We start from the raw sequence: 18100 nt of genomic DNA, 5'->3' as shown, positions 1-18100 counted from the left end.
AGCAACACATTTTTCAGCTCTGATCTCCAGCATCTGCAGTCCTCACTTTCTCCTAATTGACTTTAGACACACAAACACAATCCATGCACAATGCTGTGGTCCCCTCAGCTCTCCTTTAACATTTGGGATCAGCAGTGTTTGGTCCTCTTTTGACTAATATTGAACAGGGCGGCACGGTGGCACAGTGGTTAGTACTGCTGCCTCACAGCACCAGAGACCTGGGTTCAATCCTGCCACAGGCAACTGTCTGTGTGGAGTTTGCACATTCTCCCCGTGTCCGCATGGGTTTCCTCCCACAGTCCAAAAAATGTGCAGGTCAGGTGAATTGGCCATGCTGTATTGCCTGTAGTGTTAGGTGAAGGGGTAAATGTAGGGGAACGGGTCTGGGTGGGTTGCTATTCGGAGGGTCGGTGTGGACTTGTTGGGCCAAAGGGCCTGTTTCCACACTGTAAGTAATCTAATCTAATAACAAGTTAATAGGTGCCATCTAGATGCTACTAAAATGCAGCTTCAGTCTGCACTGGCATCTATTGTGCACTAAGAAACCAAAATTTCCTGTTTGGAGGGGTTTCATATGTTCCATCATGAACACACACATGAATCAGATCAAAGCTTTGCTCCAACATTACACTGGCCTGGTTTGTTATATAAAGGTGCTTGTATTCTTCATTTTAATATTAAATCCAAGTGATTTATGACAATAAAGTAAGTGGAAAATCAAACATTTAAACGTATGAAAATCTCGAAAACAAGAAAAGATAACATAAATTCTCATAAAGAGAAATGAAACAGTAGCACTAAGGGAAAATAATTAAAAAGAAAGGGAGAATCAATGCACTAAAAAGGCAAATGGAGACACAATTGAAACCTCGGGCAGTGTAGAATGTGTGTTATAGTTCAAGGAACAATTTATATGGAAAGATGGCTGGAAAGGAGCCAGAGTAGGAAATGAAGTCTCCTCAGTCTCTGTAGAAAAAAAGTGTGAGAGATGAGAGCAGTTTGTGCCACTTGTCTCCTGGTCTCCAGTGTTATTTTCTAAAATGATAGGAAATGGAATAATATGCAATTTCCATACTTACATAAGAACTGGAGAATGTTTCCTCGATTTCCCTTTATAATGTGTGATTGCAGCATCTTTATGAATTGCTTCAGGGTTTCAAGACCGGGGATTAATGGGAGCAATGCCTCATTTACATGGGATTGGTAGGACATTGTGCCCTTTGAAGCAGCACCCAGTGTCCATGTTCCAAGCAACTGGGGCATCTGCCTGACCATGGTGGTAGAGATGCCCAGGCTCCTTCTGAGCCACCTGATATAGATAATATATAAATTTAGCAATGACTTTCATTCTGGTGAGGTTCAAAGTCACTTCTTGCAATCATAGTGACCACAAGCTACATTACGGAGGCTGGCTGATCTGAGACCATTGAAGCTGAGCCCTGCCTGAGGTGCAGTAATTGGGAATTTTGGTTAAGGGGATCTCTGCCCATGACTGTAAAATGTGACCTTCACAAGGTGCTATAGAAATGCGGGGGCTTCATTGCAATGGATAGGCAAACAGGAAGCTGGAAGAACACAGCAAACCAGGCAGCATCAGGAGGTGGAGAAGTCAATATTTCAGTTATGATCCTTCGTCAGGACTAGATGTGGGGGTAGGGGGAGCTGCAGATAAAGAGCAAGGGGTGGTGATGGGATGGTGAGGGTAGCACAATGGTGAGATAGTGATAGGTGAACACAGGTAGTGAATATGACCTAATTGGTCATTGCAATGGATGTCTGACCAATCTCTCACTGGTATTCTGGGAGATTTGTTTGTCCCTTGCGCTAACTCTTTTAGTACTGTGCTACAACCCTCCTCTCAGGTATGTCACCCTTGTGAACAATTCCAAATTATTCCACATTAGCTGTAAACAATGGCATATGAAATATAAGGAATGATGTGCAATATTGCTCCTGCACTGTCTTGCACATAACTTAGTGGGGCAGCTGAACTTTTATTTTGAATGTTTAGATCTGTTTGATTTTGTTTTCTAAATGTCTAACTATTTCTTCCTAATAACAGACTCTAGCGTGTCTTCAATGGCAGATGTTAGGCCTGTAGTGTCCTGCTTTGTGTCTCCCTCCCTTCTTGAATAGGTGCAGCACATTGTCAATTGTCCAATCTCCTGGAACCTTACTGAATCGAGTGAATATTTTGAAATATTTCAAATAATGCCTCCACTACCTCTGTGGCCACTTTGTTTGAAGCCCTTGGATTTGGGTGATCAGATCCTGGTGACTTGTCTGCCTTCACAACTATTAGCTTGTCAAATACCTTGTTCTTCATGATAGAGACTTTTACAAGAGCTTTCCTCTCATCAGCTCCTTGCTTATCTGTTATCTTTGGCATTTTTATAAGTGTCATCCACTGTGAAGACTGATGCAAGTATTTATCTGCCATTTCACTGCTCCCGATTATTAATCCCCCAGTTCCATACTCTAAGGATTAAGTATTTCACTAGTTTAATATGTGTAATGTCAATTATCCCTAATGGACTCCACAAATGCATCTTCAGTGTTACGCATTTGGGAAGCTCAGTGGTTAGCACTGCTGCCTCACACCACCAGGGATCTGGGTCAATTCCAGCCTCAGGTGACTCTGCGGAGTTTGCACATTCTCCCCGTGTCTGCATGGATTTTCTCCAGTTTCCTCCCACAGTCCAAAGATGTGCAGGTTAATTGGATTGGCCATGCTGAATTGCCCGTAGTGTCCAGATATGTAGAAATGCTGGGTTACACGGATAGAGTGGGGTTGGGGGCGTCGGTCTGGGTGAGATGCTCTTCAGAGGGTCAGTGTGGACTCGATAGGCCAAATGGCCTGCTTCCACACTGTAGGGATTCTGTGATACCTTTGTCCAACTGATATGTCCAGTCAATATCCTGATCAAAATCACCATGACAAGTGTAGTGCTTTCTTACACATCCATTCTTTATCCTGCACTGAGGCAACTCTTTAGGGGTCTCCAGAAAATTCACACCCCTGACTTTTTTCCCTTACTATTCCTTATTTCCATACAAACTGGTTCCACTTCATGATCTATTATACCTCTATCACTACTCCTCAGCACATAGATGCCCTATGTTACTAACAATAGCACATCAATTTCCTTTTTGCTTGTTCCTCTAGGAAGTCAAATACCCTTGAATATTGAGTTCCCAGTCTTTCTCACCCATATTTTTGTAGTAGCTATTAAGACATATTAATTTATTTCTATTTGTGCCAAAAACTTATTATAGATGCTGTGTCTGATATTTTACTATTATTTATATTTACCTTTAAGTGTTGGATTATTTCTCTCATGATTCACCATTTTCTTTTACAGATCAAATGATGCCAAGAAAATCATGTGCCAGATTGTAATTGGACAGGTAAGAAAGATCCATTTGGATCCCAGAACAGGGAAGAATCCCAAGATGCAAGTAGCAGAATGTCCAAGCTGGACTTAATTTCCCTTGGGGTACGGTCACGTGTACACATTTAACTTGGAAGAGATTCAGAGATGACCTGAACTGCGTCACTTGATATTTACTGTTCTCCCAAAATAAACTTTGACTAGAGGAATAAACTGATTATGGATCAAAATACAAATATTTTGCTTAAAGCTGGCTCAGAGCAAAGTGGTTTCTCATTGCATTGGAACAGTTTTAAAAATGTACTTGTGTCAGTTTAGTTACAAGGACTCTCACAGTACATGTGAGCTACAGTGTGAGTTGTTATTCATGTCATTTTTAATGCAATAATGAACAGTAACTAATAAACCCACATGGTGCATCTGGGTTAGTTGTTTTGCTGAGAGCAATAGACGTCTGCTGTTCATAGTCACAACTTTGAAAAGTTGACTCTCCATCCGAAAATTTAAGTAGATCCTGCATATCAAAGCTCAGACACTGGACATATTTCAGACTTGTCAAAAATAATAGAACTGGCAGCATGCCAATGGCGAGAAGATCTCCAGTCAATGAAAAACAATTGTTTTGACAATTGTCTTTTTTGCTTTTCCTCTATAAATGGGTATCTGCTCATCTATATATCCATTCATTTAGTGTAAAACTGGTACAAACAGCTAAACTAACACAAACCTCTCTGCAGTTTTTGAATGATACTGTTTAGCTGACACTTTCCGACAGAACACTGGGGGGCCTGCCAGAAGGTTGTGTGACTGCATCATTTCACTTCTCAATATCTTTTGATTACACTTGGACAGAGTTTGGAATCTTTCGGTGCTGTCTGTGCTTGGAGAGCAGCAAATAATAGCGCTGTGTGGGAGGAAGAGAACGCAACTTCACCCCTTCAAGACTTCAAGCTCTTCTTGGGGGAGGGAGTGTTCACTGAAGGCAGGACAAAGTCCCTTTTGTGCTTGCCGCCAAATGGCTAGAGTTATGACTTGTAGCACCTGGAGGGAGGTATCTGCTAAAATGTCAAGCAGTCTAAATAAACCGTGAGGTCAGGGATTATTTGTAGGGCACACCTGTGGCTTTTTACTGCCAAGTGCTGTTGAGTAAAGTCGCCCGAAGGTCAGAAATTATGACCTCTGCGTCAGATCAATGCCTTTTTCCTTCCCAGATTATTTGTTGAGTGCAACTAAGCCTCAGAGTAACACTAAAGTGTGCTCAACAAGAATATGTGTGAAATGTAAATTTCTTACACCATTACTAGCACATCTACTGTGGCACTTCCCATGGTAAACAAGAGCAAGCAGTGGTTGGTAAGGATGTGACCATTGTATAATAGTAAAGTGCAATGTGTTAGTTACCTGCAAGGCTGTCTGTGTGTGTTACAGTGAAGCAAAGACTAATTAATTTAAGTAAAGACTGAATGAGTTCACTCAGAGGTCAGTTAAGAGGCTGGAGACGTTGTGGTACTAATATTTTATCTTCTTGACTTGTTTCTACACTCTTTTATTTCATGAGTGATGCGGACATTTGAGGCCCACACTGGAACCCCAAGAGCTTGCTAAATGTTACTCACCAATGAAATTTTGCTTCTACCTGAACTGAGGAGAAAGGATCACATTTATACACGAGATTGCAGGCTTAAAATTCAACTTCCTTTTCAAGTTGGAAGCAGTGGAATGAAAGCTGAAAAGCCAAGCAATAAGATTCCCGCGCGTGCTCAGAGCCTGGCTCAATGAAAGTGAACCTGGCTTCTTACTCACACGTTTTCATTGCTACTTGATTAGACCACAAATGTATGGGAATTTTTCCCTATGTTATTCCCATAAATCCATGCACTGAATCACATATTTAAGTGAATTGTTCCAATGAGGGCATCTTCTAAGTCTGGAGGCTTAGAAGGTTACGTAGATGGATGGTGTAGATCAGAACACCAACACTTTCCTGCCCTTGCCCTAATTAAGTTCTAAATTGTTTTCCTAAACTTCCCTCTTACATCTACCGAAAGCACTTTACACTCCGAGCACCACAACCATATTTAAAGACCATCTATCCAGCTCTGCTCTTCACTGTTCTTGTAAATTGCTCATAGGACAAAGGGAAGTTGGGATCGCAGTGTGCCAACAGGGAGCTGGAGCTCCTGACAGATGGGTTGGTGCAGAGGAGAGCTGTCCTTGTCCCCCAGGGTTGGCAGAGCAGACGACAATACCAGACCCTGTCATCCTGCTCCAAGGCTGCCCCCCTCCCCATGCCAGTGTGAGACCCACCCCAATCTGGAGGAATGTTAAGTGACCTCCTGTATCATGCAGTAAGTGTCATCATTTGCACTCTGTTACCTCACGCTCTGTCTCTACTACTGCACCCACCACCCACCAAGTCTCCTGGTCTCCCGCTCTAACAAATGCATGCATTGTCTTACCTCACCCACTCCATCCTCCCTCCCTATAACTCACTCATTTGGGACACACCCTCACCTTTCCCCCCTCCACCAGCACCAACAGCTGTACCGTACCCACTTTCATTCCACTCAATCTGTCCCTTTGCCTCGGTCCGGGAGAAAATGGCTCTCAGAAGGATGAAGAGAGTCAATATGGGTGGCAGGCAATCTTTGACCCCTCACCTCCTGAGCTTGGCTGGTGAGGACTGTGACTGGTCCAGTGCTGATGCCAAAACACCCATGTCTCAAGGACGAAGCATTGCCCAACGCTGTGCTACACTCACATTGCTGCCACTGTGAATATACTGTCAACATGCCTGAACCTTCCCCACACATTGTTTCCTCCATCTCCTGCAGCTACCAGTGACATCTACGCAGTCTCAGTGGCCTCACTGCCACGTCTCCACAGCTGGTTGAGGAAGGTATGCCTCAGGTCACGGGCTCTCAGAGGGCTAATAGACACCACGCACCTGTTCACCTGGCAGGAGAGGACCCCAAGGTGGCGGTCTTTCAGAAATTCAATGAGATGAAGACACAGGAGCAATGTTCACAGAATCCCTCCAGTGTGGAAACAGGCCATTTGCCTCAACAAGCCCTCTGAAGAGTAGCCCACCCAGACCCATTCCCCAATCCTATTACTCTGCATTTACCCCTGACTAATGCACCTAACCTACACACCCCTGAACACTACAGGCAATTTTAGCATGGCCAATTCACTTAACCTGTACATCTTTGGACTGTGGGAGGAAACTGGAGCACCCGGAGGGGACCCACGCAGACACGGGGAGAATGTGCAAATCTTCTCAAAACTTGCTAATGTGCAAACGCGACACAGACAGTCGCCCGAGGCTGGAATGGAACCCGAGTCCCTGGTGCTGTGAGGCAGCAGTGCTAACCACTAAGCCACCGTGCTGCCCACTGTTGTCAGAAACACTGGGGAAACTGACTGGCCAGCTGGAAGACTGCACCAGCATTGTTTGCACCCTGAGCCTTTGGCATGAGTATCTGGTCGTTTCCATGGGCAGGTTGGTGGCTGCCGAGAAAGCAGGGCCTATTACTCAGGGTCTGCTGGATACACAGACAGACCCGCACTCCAACACTCAGTATCATCAGGCCAAGTCATGGGCCAATAAGGAACGTTGCTCTCACTCCAGGTACTGCTTCCTCACAAGGAGACAGGAAGTTCAAGCCAAGGAGGGTGCATCTGCCTCTGGGGAGGACACACTCAGCCTGTTTGGGCCCTCAAGACAGAAAGGTTATGCAGACCAATAGGCTCCACTGGAGGCAGACACCCTCCAGCCCAGCTGTGGAGCCTAGCACTGAATCTAGTTCGAGTGGGAGGGACAGGAAGAAGAGTACCTTCTCAGGGCCCACGGAGTGGCTTCACCATCAATTCATTCTTGCATTTCTGTGTATATTTCACTTTTCATCATCAAGGAGCCATCCATAATTCCCACACCATGTTTCGTGGTCCGAAGTGTGAAGTGAGCAGCTCTTGCACCACGTGTGGGCAGTTAGACCTTGGAAGGTGATTGCTACTGTGGCAGATGGGGAGAATCTTTCAAGGTTTCAACGTTTCCTGGGCCTCACAGCCATCATTGGAATTGGTTCCTTTTGCTGCATGATGTGATCAAGAGAGCCAGTTGTTAGCCAGTTGGTGATTGTCAACCACCTGATGAAGGAGCAGCGCTGCAAAAGCTAGTGCTTCCAAATAAACCTGTTGGAGTATAACCTGGTGTTGTGTGATTTTTAACTTTATACCCAATGCATAACTAAATTAAATGTACTTGGCTAAATCCAGTACCTGCTGGCAATGTTTTAAATCACAAGCAATGCTGCTGCATTGTATTCAGAATTACATGAAATTAGAATTGCTTTCTAAGAAGATTCCATCTGGCATTTAGCAATACTGCGAATCAATGTAAAAGCTGCCAAATGTGAAAGCCCGTGTTCCATTTGTTTACACTTTCAGATAGTGTCCCATTGTTCACTACTTACATTCTCCGTAGTGGCCCTACTAAATAGTTTGCTGGGATAAATGCTCAAGAATGTTAGATGCACAATCCATCAATGGAAGGACAGTTTTGGAAACAAAAAGAGATTTTGTCAAAAGCAATCTGCAGGTATTTCTTATAGAATATCTGATGTCTCCTTCCAGAGAATTGGAAATGACTGTGAAAACCTGGAGCCCTGTGAACTGACGGACAGACAAAGGGAAGGGAAGAGGAAATACAAATCTCATGCATGCATTCGATGTCTGATTCAACAGTGACTACATTATGGAAATTCCCTCCAGCCTCTGTCTAGTTTATTTCCCTTCATTTCTTTGTACAACTATATCCCATTATGTTCTGGTTAGGGTACTTACAGATTATGAAGCCATCATTGTGGAGTGGTGCCCAACAATCTATATATAACCCATTGTCTCTCTCTAATGGAGAAGATGCTGATGGGCCTTTGTGGACTGTGCCTAATTACCTTACCTTAATGTGAAGAGCATTTAATTAAGCAATTGAATACCAAATTTAATTTTCACAGCGTGGAATTCTATGATTTCTACCACTGGTTTGGGAACGTACTCTGCAATTCCAAACTAAAGTAATTGGATTTATGGTGACTGAGTAAATCAGCTTCTGTTTCTTTTACATGGAATTACAGGATTTTACCAGGGTTTTAGGATCTAAACATGCAATTTGTGTGGAAAGCAAATTAGTGAGTGAATCTGCATGTGTTGAAAAATACAATTACATTCTTGCTGATGTTTCTTACTGTGACAGATTACATATCGTAAAAACGATTTCTTCAGTGGTGAATGTACTGGCAGATCTTCTCCTTCATGAAATGTAATCATTATAAACATCCTTCACTTTGAAGCCAGCAACCGTTTAATATTTTGACTTCCTTAGAATGCCCAATCTTTATCGGCTACTTCCATTGAGGTGAGAAGCCAGGGGTATGCAGATACAGCTTTGCAGCTGTTTCCTTATTCTGCAGATACCTGCAGCAAAGTCTTCTCAGGGCCTGAACGCAATTGGCCATGAGGAGGCATTAGGCAGGATCCCAAGTGAAGTCCAGTGAGGACAGGCTCAACATCAGGAACAACCCACTGGGTGTTAAGGCAGGTTTCTCACTATGCAGTGACAAGTTGCCAATGAGAGGGAGGGGTGGAATTGGACACGGGGATGGAAAGGCCAATAGCTAAATTGGCAAATTATGCTAAAATAGGTTGAAATGAAGAAGCAAGTTGAAATGAAGAAATAAGAAATTTACAAATGGATGTGGATCAGTTAGATGGATGGGCCAAAATTGAGCACATGGAGATCAATGTGGATAAGTTATCCATTTTGATTAGATTAGATTACATTACAGTGTGGAAACAGGCCCTTCGGCCCAACAAGTCCACACCGACCCGCCATCCACCCATACCCCTACATTTACCCCTTACCTAACACTACGGGCAATTTAGCATGGCCAATTCACCTGACGTGCACATCTTTGGACGGTGGGAGGAAACCGGAGCACCCCCACTCAGACATGGGGAGAACGAGCAAACTCCACACAGTCAGTCGCCTGAGGCGGGAATTGAACCCGGGTCTCAGGTGCTGTGAGGCAGCAGTGCTAACCACTGTGCCACCGTGCCGCCCATCTGGTCAGAACACTAGAAAGACAACTGATTACCCAAGTGGAGAGAAACTTCACATTGCTTCGATGCAGAGGGATCTGGGAGTACTTGTGCATGAATTGCAGATAACCAAGGTATAGGTACAGCAGGTAATACAGGTGGTAAATGGAATGTTGGCATTTATTGCTAAAGGAATGCTGTGTAAGAGTAGAGACGTGTTGGTGCAACTGTGCCAGGAATTACTGAGACTGCAGCTGGAGTATTATGTGGTGAGGAGGGATGTAGTCATTTTGGAAGCAGTTCAGAGGAGGTTCACTAGAATGACTCCAGAAATGAGGGAGGGAGATTAACACTGTAGGCCTATACTCTCTGGAGTTTGGAAGAATGAGAGGAAATCTAATTGAGGTACACAAGACACTAAAGGGGATTGACAAAGTTGAGAGGTTGCTTCCTTTTGTGGGGCAATCTGGAATGAAAGGTTTTAGAATAGGGACAGCAAATACAAATCAGAGATAAGGAGAAAATACTTGTCCCAAAGGGCCATGAATCTATGAATTCATTACTCCAGTGGAGAGTGGATGCCAGGTCATGGAGTAAAGTTAAGGACAGACAGATTTTTAATCCATAATGGATTAAAGGAATAATGAGGGTGGCAAGAAGAGTGGAGGCTAAAGTGAGGCCAAACATGCCCATGTTGAATGGCAAAGCATGCTCAAGGAGCTGAATGACCTATAGCTGTTATATTCAGAGCAGCACAACCAAAATGAGCATCTTGATGGTGCAGAGCTTTCAATCCATCTTCTATTAATACTCATGCTTCCTTTGAAACTAAACCAAATCATCATTCAGCCGCAGTATTCACCATCAGTAATTTTCCATGGAATCGTCTAATGCCCTAGATTTCTTTATTTGTTCACAGAGTTAGGGCATTGCTGGCTAGGCAGCATTTGTTGCCTGTCTCTAATTTTCCAGGGTTGCTGTGGGTCTGGAATCACATGTGGGCCAGACCAGGTAAGGATGGAAGTTTCCTTCCCTAAAGAACATTAGTGAACCAGATGGATTTTTCCAACAATTGACAGTGGATTCATGGTCATTGTTAAGACGCTTAATTCAAGACATTTTTTGAATGTATATTCCACTATCCACCATGGCAGGATTTGAACCCAGGCCCCCAAAGCATTACCTGGGTTTCTGGTTTAATAGTCCAGCGATAATACTACCAGGCCATTGCCTCTCCTATGACATGGAGAAAGTGAGGACTGCAGATGCTGGAGATCAGAGCTGAAAAATGTGTTGCTGGAAAAGCGCAGCAGGTCAGGCAGCATCCAAGGAGCAGGAGAATCGACATTTTGGGCATAAGCCCTTCTTCAGGAATGAGGACGGTGTGCCAAGCAGGCTAAGATAAAAGGTTGGGAGGAGGGACTTGGAGGAGGGGTGTTGGGAATGCGATAGGTGGAAGGAGGTTAAGATGAGGGTGATAGGCCGGAGAGGGGGTGGGGGCGGAGAGGTCAGGAAGAAGATTGCAGGCCAAGAAGGCGGTGCTGAGTCCAAGGGTTGGGACTGAGATAAGGTGAGGGGAGGGGAAATGAGAAAGCTGGAGAAATCTTCTATGACGTGGGCTATTGCGAGAAACTTGGGAAAATCACATGAGAAGTCCAGTGAGGCCTTATTCAACGGGCGGCACGGTGGCACAGTGTCTAGCACTGCTGCCTCACAGCGCAGAGACCCGGGTTCAATTCCCGACTCAGGCGACTGACTGTGTGGAGTTTGCACATTCTCCCCGTGTCTGCTTGGGTTTCCTCCGGGTGCTCCGGTTTCCTCCCACAGTCCAAAGATGTGCACGTCAGGTGAATTGGCTATGCTAAATTGCCCATAGTGTTAGGTAAAGGGGTAAATGTACGGGAATGGGTGGGTTACGCTTCGGCGGGTCAGTGTGGACTTGTTGGGCCGAAGGGCCTGTTTCCACACTGTAAGTAATCTAATCTAACCTAAAGTTGCATTATCCAACAGTCTTCCAGATGCAAGATGAGATTCTGGCTGGTTAGTGGTGGCAGGCCTATAAATTGGAATTATTGTTTGTTATCGTCTTCACTACAATCTAACTTTGCCTCATTAATGTACAAACTCCCATTCTACCACATCCAAGAGAGAATCTAAAGACTGAGAATTTCCAACACGTAAGTCAGAGTGCCTGCTTGACAACTCCAGCTCTTTCAGACCTTCACCTTGGTCACCTGGCACCATTGTCTAAGGGGAGGCTCCAGGGCAATAGCTGCATAGAGCCTATGTTCAAGGACACAAGCATCAGACACGTGCCAGACTCTCCACACCAACATGGCACATCTCCAATCCACTTACAGTATACACCTGCACTGTATTGCTACACTTTGGAGGGATAGTTGCCCAGCTCATGGATTAGACCAGACTTTCTACTCAAGGCTGTTTGCATATTCTCAACGCTCGCTTGCTTAATGCCTACCTGGGTGCTCATAGTATTCCTGCTTGCCTTTTAAAGGCTCACAAATCATTTGTATTACCTTGCTGTTTAACATAAACACAAAGCTAAGCAGCTTGTCAATGGTCATCAGTCAAAAGAGTGTGCATCTTTCTGCCTTAATCTCAGACCTGTACCATATGCCAACAACTTATAGGGATACTCACACAGCATAAACTGCAAGCAAACGGCCATGCCTCCAAGTTTATAGGGAGTAGTGCTAAATTAAATCCAGGGAGACACCCATCAGTTGGAGGGTCCTGGCACAATTAGTCAAGAGCAGCCTCCAGTATCAATCGCATGCAGTAGTGAATATGGAAGAGTATGAGTCTTGGTGGGAAGTAGCAGAGAGTTTGAGATATCAGGGAGAAGATATCAGGGTGGCACTTACACTGGCAAAGCAGAGGAGGCCATTGACCTTCTTCCTACACTGCTGGGCATTCCTTCAAACATCTGAAACTGAACTGGGGAGGCAATGGTCTAGTGGTATCATCGGTAGTGTGTTAATCCAGAGACCTAGGTAATATCCTGGAGACTTTCGTTTGAATCCTGCCACGGCAGACAGTGGGGTTTGAATTCAATAATAATCTGGAATTAAGAGTCTAATGATGATCATGAATCTATTGTCAATTGTTGAAAAAACTCATCTGGTTCACTAATGTCCTTTAGGGAAGGAAACTGCCATCTTTACCAACAATATGGTTGACTCTTAACTGCACTCAGGGCAATTAGGGAAAGCCTAGAGGGTGAAGTTCCTATCCCATGAATGAATAAAAATCAAATTCCCTGACACAAGTGCCAACCTCCCTCCAGGCTGGCAGGATTTGGTATTATGGCTTTCTCTGCCAGTCCTGAGGAGGAAAAGGACCTCCCTCCCCTGGCAACCAAGACGTGCAGCTCCTTGATGGCAGTGCACAGCTCCCATTTCTTTATGTCCACCATATCCAGGTCAAAGGTCACAAACTGTACAGGGCAGATCCAAACTGACGGCACTTGACTGGGTGAACAATGGCCAATTAGGTATGGTGCTGTGTGAGGGATCCCTGTCACCCCAGGAATTCTCAGCAGTGGTGAACACTTTTAGCTATAGCAAGTGAAAGAATTGGGCTAGCATTGGACTAGCTGTAGGAGCCTGGTTCATAGTTAATGACACAAGGTTGGAATGATAGCGCTTGAGATCCTGCAAGGCCTCAGCGAAATAAACCATCCATGAAATTTGATGAAAATTGCCAAATATGGTAAGACTCAGCCCTTTAAAGCAGTTTAGTTAAGTGTTACCACTGAAGCAAATTTGCTGTTACGAGTGTAGACAACCAGAGAAGATTTAAATCATTTTATTTAACAAATGTTAAATAACTCACTTGACAATGACTGTATTTTATATGCAACTGATTCACAATGAATTCTGTAAGTCAGCTGCATTTGGCAAATATCCCAAATGGATCCAACTATCAAGGCACTTTACTGTGATTGCAATCACATGGTAAGTGTTAGAAATTGACATACACATAAAGAGTAAATACATCTTTGTCTTGCCATTAAAATAGTTGGTATTAATAACAATAATTTTTCCTAATTTTTGACCTGATTAATGCAAAGACGTTTCTTCACTGCAGTATTCATAGTTTCCATTTAGTGCCTGCGAAAATGTAAATCACTAAATTACAGCCAAGATGTTATTATAATTGCACACTACACAATATAGTATGCAAAGATAAATGCAGCACAGGAACAGGCCCTTCGGCCCACCAAAACTGCACTATCACATGATGTTCTTCTAACCTATAAATCTTTTGCATGCACGCAGTCCTTATCCATCTATTCCCTGCCTGTTCATATATCTGTCTCTTTAATGTTGCTATTGTATCCACCTCCATCACTTCCTCTAGCATCGCATTCCAGTCACTTACCACTCTCTGTGTAAAAAAAACCTACCTCTCACATCCTCTTTAAACTTGCCCCCTTTTATCTTCAATTTCTGACCTCTAGTAATTGACATTCCTATCCTGGGAAAAAGACTCCAACTATCCGTTCTATCCATGCTGCTCATAATTTTGTAAACATCTGTCAGGTTGCCCCTCAGCCTCTGACATTTAAATGAAAACAAACCAAGTTTGTTCAATCTCTCCTCCTAGGTAATACTCTTCAAACCAGACAAAATCCTGATAAAACTGTTTCTGTACCTTTTCCAAAGCTTCCACATCTTTCTGGTAGTGTAGTGACAATAACAGTACACAATATTCCAAATATGGCCGAACTAAAGTTCTATAGAATTGCAACTTTGACTTGCCAATGTTTGTAACTATGCCCCGACTGTTGCTTTCTTGACCACTTTGTCCCACTTTTGTTGCCACTTTCAGGGAATTGTGGACCTTTCTGCCTAGATTCCTCTGAATGTTGATGTTGCTAAAGGTTCCACCATTTACTGTAACCTTCCCTCCTGCATTAGATCTTCCAAAACATCTCACCTTGCATTTGTCCGAATTAAATTCCATCTGCCATTTCCCTGCCCAGGTCTCCAGATTATCTATAACCTACGGAATCCTCTAGCAATCCTCCCCACTATCTAGAGCTCCCCCAATCTTTGTGTCGTCAACACACTTACTAATCAGGCCAACCTGCATTCTCTTCCAAATCATTTATATATATCTTACACACAACAGGGATCCCAGCACTGATCCCTGTGGAACACCACTGGTTACAGATCTCCAATCAGAAAGGCTTCCTTCCAGTGCTACTCTCTGATTTCTAAAACTAAGCCAGTTCTGTGTCCATCTTACCAGTTCATCATGGATCCCATGTGACTTCACCTTTTGTATCAGCCTGCCTTGAGGAACCTTGTCAAAGGCCTTGCTAAAGTCCATGAAGACAACATCTGCCAGCCTGCCCTCATCAATCATCTTTGTTACTTCCTAAAAAAATCAATTAATTATGTGATGCATGACCTTCCCCACACAAAGCCATGCTGCCTAACACTAATAAGCCCATATCTTTCTAAATGTGAGTAAATCCTACCCTAAGAATCTTTTCAAATAATTTCCCTACCATTAAGGTTCACAGGCGTGTAATTTCCCGGATTATCCCTGTTGCCCTTCTTAAACAAAGGAACAACGTTGGCTATTCTCCAGTCCTCTCGACCTCTCTTATGATTAAAAAGAATACAAAGACTTCATAAGAGGCCCCAGCAACTTCCTCATCTTCCTCCCTCAGCATTGTGGGATACATCCCATCAGGTCCTGGGGACTTGTCTACCATAATGCTTTTTAAAACACCTAATATTCCATGCTGTACATCTCTACGACTCTATGATTCTTTTATCTTGACATGCCCCAGAATATCAACATATCCCTCCCGTGACTCACCATTCACCATGTCCTTCTCTTTGTGAATGTTGATGCAAAGTAATTATTAAGGGCCTCACCCCCTTCCTCTGGCTCCACACATAAATTCCCTCCTTTGTCCTTGAGTGCATTCCTGATGAAGGACATATGCCCAAAATGTCAACTCTCCTGCTCCTCTGATGCCTCCTGACCTGCTGTGCTTTTCCAGCACCACACTTTTCAACACTGGGCCTATCCTTGCCCTAGCTACCCTCTTGCCTCTTATGTATGTATAAAACACCTTGGGATTTTCTTTAATCCTATTTACTAAAGACATTCCATGGCCCCTTTTAGCCCATCTGGAGTTCTATCCTGTTATCTTTGTATTCTTGGAGGGCTTTGTCAGTCTTCAGTTTCGTAAACCACATTTCTGCCTCCCTTTTCTTTTTGACTAAGCTTTCTATTCTCTTGTCATTCAAAGTTCCTGAATCTTGCCTTCCTTATCTTTCATCCTCACAGGAACATGTTGGACCTGAATTCTAATAAACTTTTGACCTTTAAAAGATTCCCACATTCCAGATGTGGATTTGCCATTAAACAGCTGTCCCCAATCTAAATTTCCTAGTTCCTGCCTAATATTGTGGTTCGGGCAGCATCTGAGGAGCAGTGTTTAGCCTTTCCACAGCTTAGTACTTTCAACTGAAGAGTACTCTTATCCTTACCCATTAGTAGTGAAAACTTAAAGAATTGTGGTCATTGTTCCTGAAATACTCCCCACTTCGATCACCAGGCTGGGCTCATTCTCCAATACCAGGTCGAGTATGGCCCCTTCCCTAGTTGGGTTTTTTACATTTTTTTTTCAAAAAAACCATCTTGGTTGCACCAAACAAATTCCACCCTTCATCCAAGCCCCTGGCACTAAGCAAGTCCCAGTCAATATGAGGGAAGTTAAAATCACCCACCACAACAACCCTGTTGTTTTAACCTTTCTTTCATAATATGTCCACATATCTGTTCCTCTATCACTCACTGGCTGTTGGGAGATCTGTAGTACAATCTCATTAAAGTGATTGCATCCTTCCTCATTCCTGATCTCTACCCATACTCTCTGGATGAGCCCTCCAAAGTGTCCTCCATCAGTACAGCTGTGATGTTCTTCCTCACCAATAATGCAACCTCCCTAGCTCTTTTACATTCCTCTCTATCACACCTCTCTATCTGAACCTGGAACATTATAGCAGTAGCAACCTACGGTGAACAGCAACTTGGATTTACATAGCCACATTAAGACAATAAAATATCCCAAGGCACCTCACCAAAGTATTTATATCACAAATGTTGACACATGGGCCGCATAAAGAATATTAGCCAAAGAAGTCGATTTTAAAGAGAATCTTAAAGGAGTACAGAGGCGTAGTTATTCTAATCCTCATGTTCACACATGGAGATAGAACTTGGACCTTCAGGCCCAAAGGTAGGGACACTATCACTGCACAGCAAGACCCTTTGTAGAGAGGTATAAGGATAGAATTCCAAATCTTGGGACTTTGGCAGCTGAAAGTATAGTCACAAATGGAGCAATGAAAGTTGGGGATGCTCTCAAGAGGCCAGGATTTGAGGAGTGCAGAGGGTTGGGAGACAAGAGGAGATTACAGAGACAGGAACGGGTAAGGCCATTCAAACCAAAGCTAAGCGATCCGGGTGCAGTTTACACAGGACTCAAAGTAAATCAGCAAGCACAGGGTGCCTGGGAATTTTTGTAAATAAGAACAGGGATACAGGTTAAGAGATTTTGGCTAACCTCAGGTTTAATGGAGATTGAATGTGGGAGACTAGCCTGGAGATTGTTGGAATAGTCAAGTCTAGAAAGAACAGGTTCATGTATGGAGTTGGGAGACTAGACAGCCTTATGATGCATGAATTTTGGAATCTGATGCGACATCAAGACTTTGAACAGCATCTTACAGCCAGGGAGAGGATTTGGAGACAGTGGCCAGCATGTGTCACAAGGAAGATGGCTTTGGTCTTCTCAGATGTACTGGGAGAACGAATCACTGAAGCAAAAGTCGGCATCAGACCAGCTGTGCGATAACAGAGAGATTCTGGAGGCTTCAAGAGAGTTAGTGCTGAGGTCGAGCTGGGTGTCAGCAGCACACAGGTAGAAACTAATGCTGCATTTCCAGGTGATGTAGCCAAGGACAAGCATGAAGTGTGGAGGGCAGCATATTTGATTGTAAATGAATACAGACTGAAGGCAGTATTTAAAAAAGTGTTTTATCGCAGGCAATATTTGGTCTCAAGAAAATCAACAAACCTTAACATAAGGTGTATTATTGTTGGGCAAAATTCATGTTCCTGGACAATCTCCTGTTAAATGCTTTAAAAATGCAGTCTTCTGAAAGGGGCTTCAATATAAGGACCAGCTTCCAAAAAAAATTTAAATATCAGTGGTAATTTCATATGATTAGTGTTCAGTAATGACACCCAAAACTTCTGCCCAGTCTTGATGGATCTCAGCAGGTTTACATCTGGGTTCATGTGGTCCATATGTTGGGAGTGAATGCCACTAACACCAATTTGAATACAACATAATTGTAGTCAATCAGATACTTTTCAGTGCCAGTTGGTTGATCCTCCACACTTTTTGACTGCACTGTTGTTGATTTTAAGTGAACTGCACTGATTGGAATTTCCTTCCAGTTGACTACAAATTTTCATACAATCTGACAGTTACTACTCACAAGTCAGCGTGACATCCAATTTTCACCATCAGGAAATGCATAAATATTTTTCAA

General features: G+C 43.5%; 1 protein-coding gene across 4 annotated transcripts in view; it reads left to right on the top strand.

Moving 5' to 3' along the window:
* The window catches only part of sema6dl (sema domain, transmembrane domain (TM), and cytoplasmic domain, (semaphorin) 6D, like), a 294450-nt gene that overhangs the window by 124278 nt on the left and 152072 nt on the right, over window positions 1–18100 (top strand). For all 4 annotated transcript variants that reach the window (XM_043677349.1, XM_043677348.1, XM_043677350.1 and 1 more), the window contains one exon: window positions 3363–3408. In XM_043677349.1, the coding sequence (XP_043533284.1) occupies window positions 3363–3408 (46 nt within the window). The remainder of the gene's footprint in view (window positions 1–3362; window positions 3409–18100) is intronic.

The sequence above is a fragment of the Chiloscyllium plagiosum genome, chromosome 36, assembly GCF_004010195.1.
Source record: "Chiloscyllium plagiosum isolate BGI_BamShark_2017 chromosome 36, ASM401019v2, whole genome shotgun sequence".
Classification (NCBI taxonomy): domain Eukaryota; kingdom Metazoa; phylum Chordata; class Chondrichthyes; order Orectolobiformes; family Hemiscylliidae; genus Chiloscyllium; species Chiloscyllium plagiosum.
Note: the sequence above shows the minus strand (reverse complement) of the source record. Positions and strands in the feature narration are given on the sequence as shown.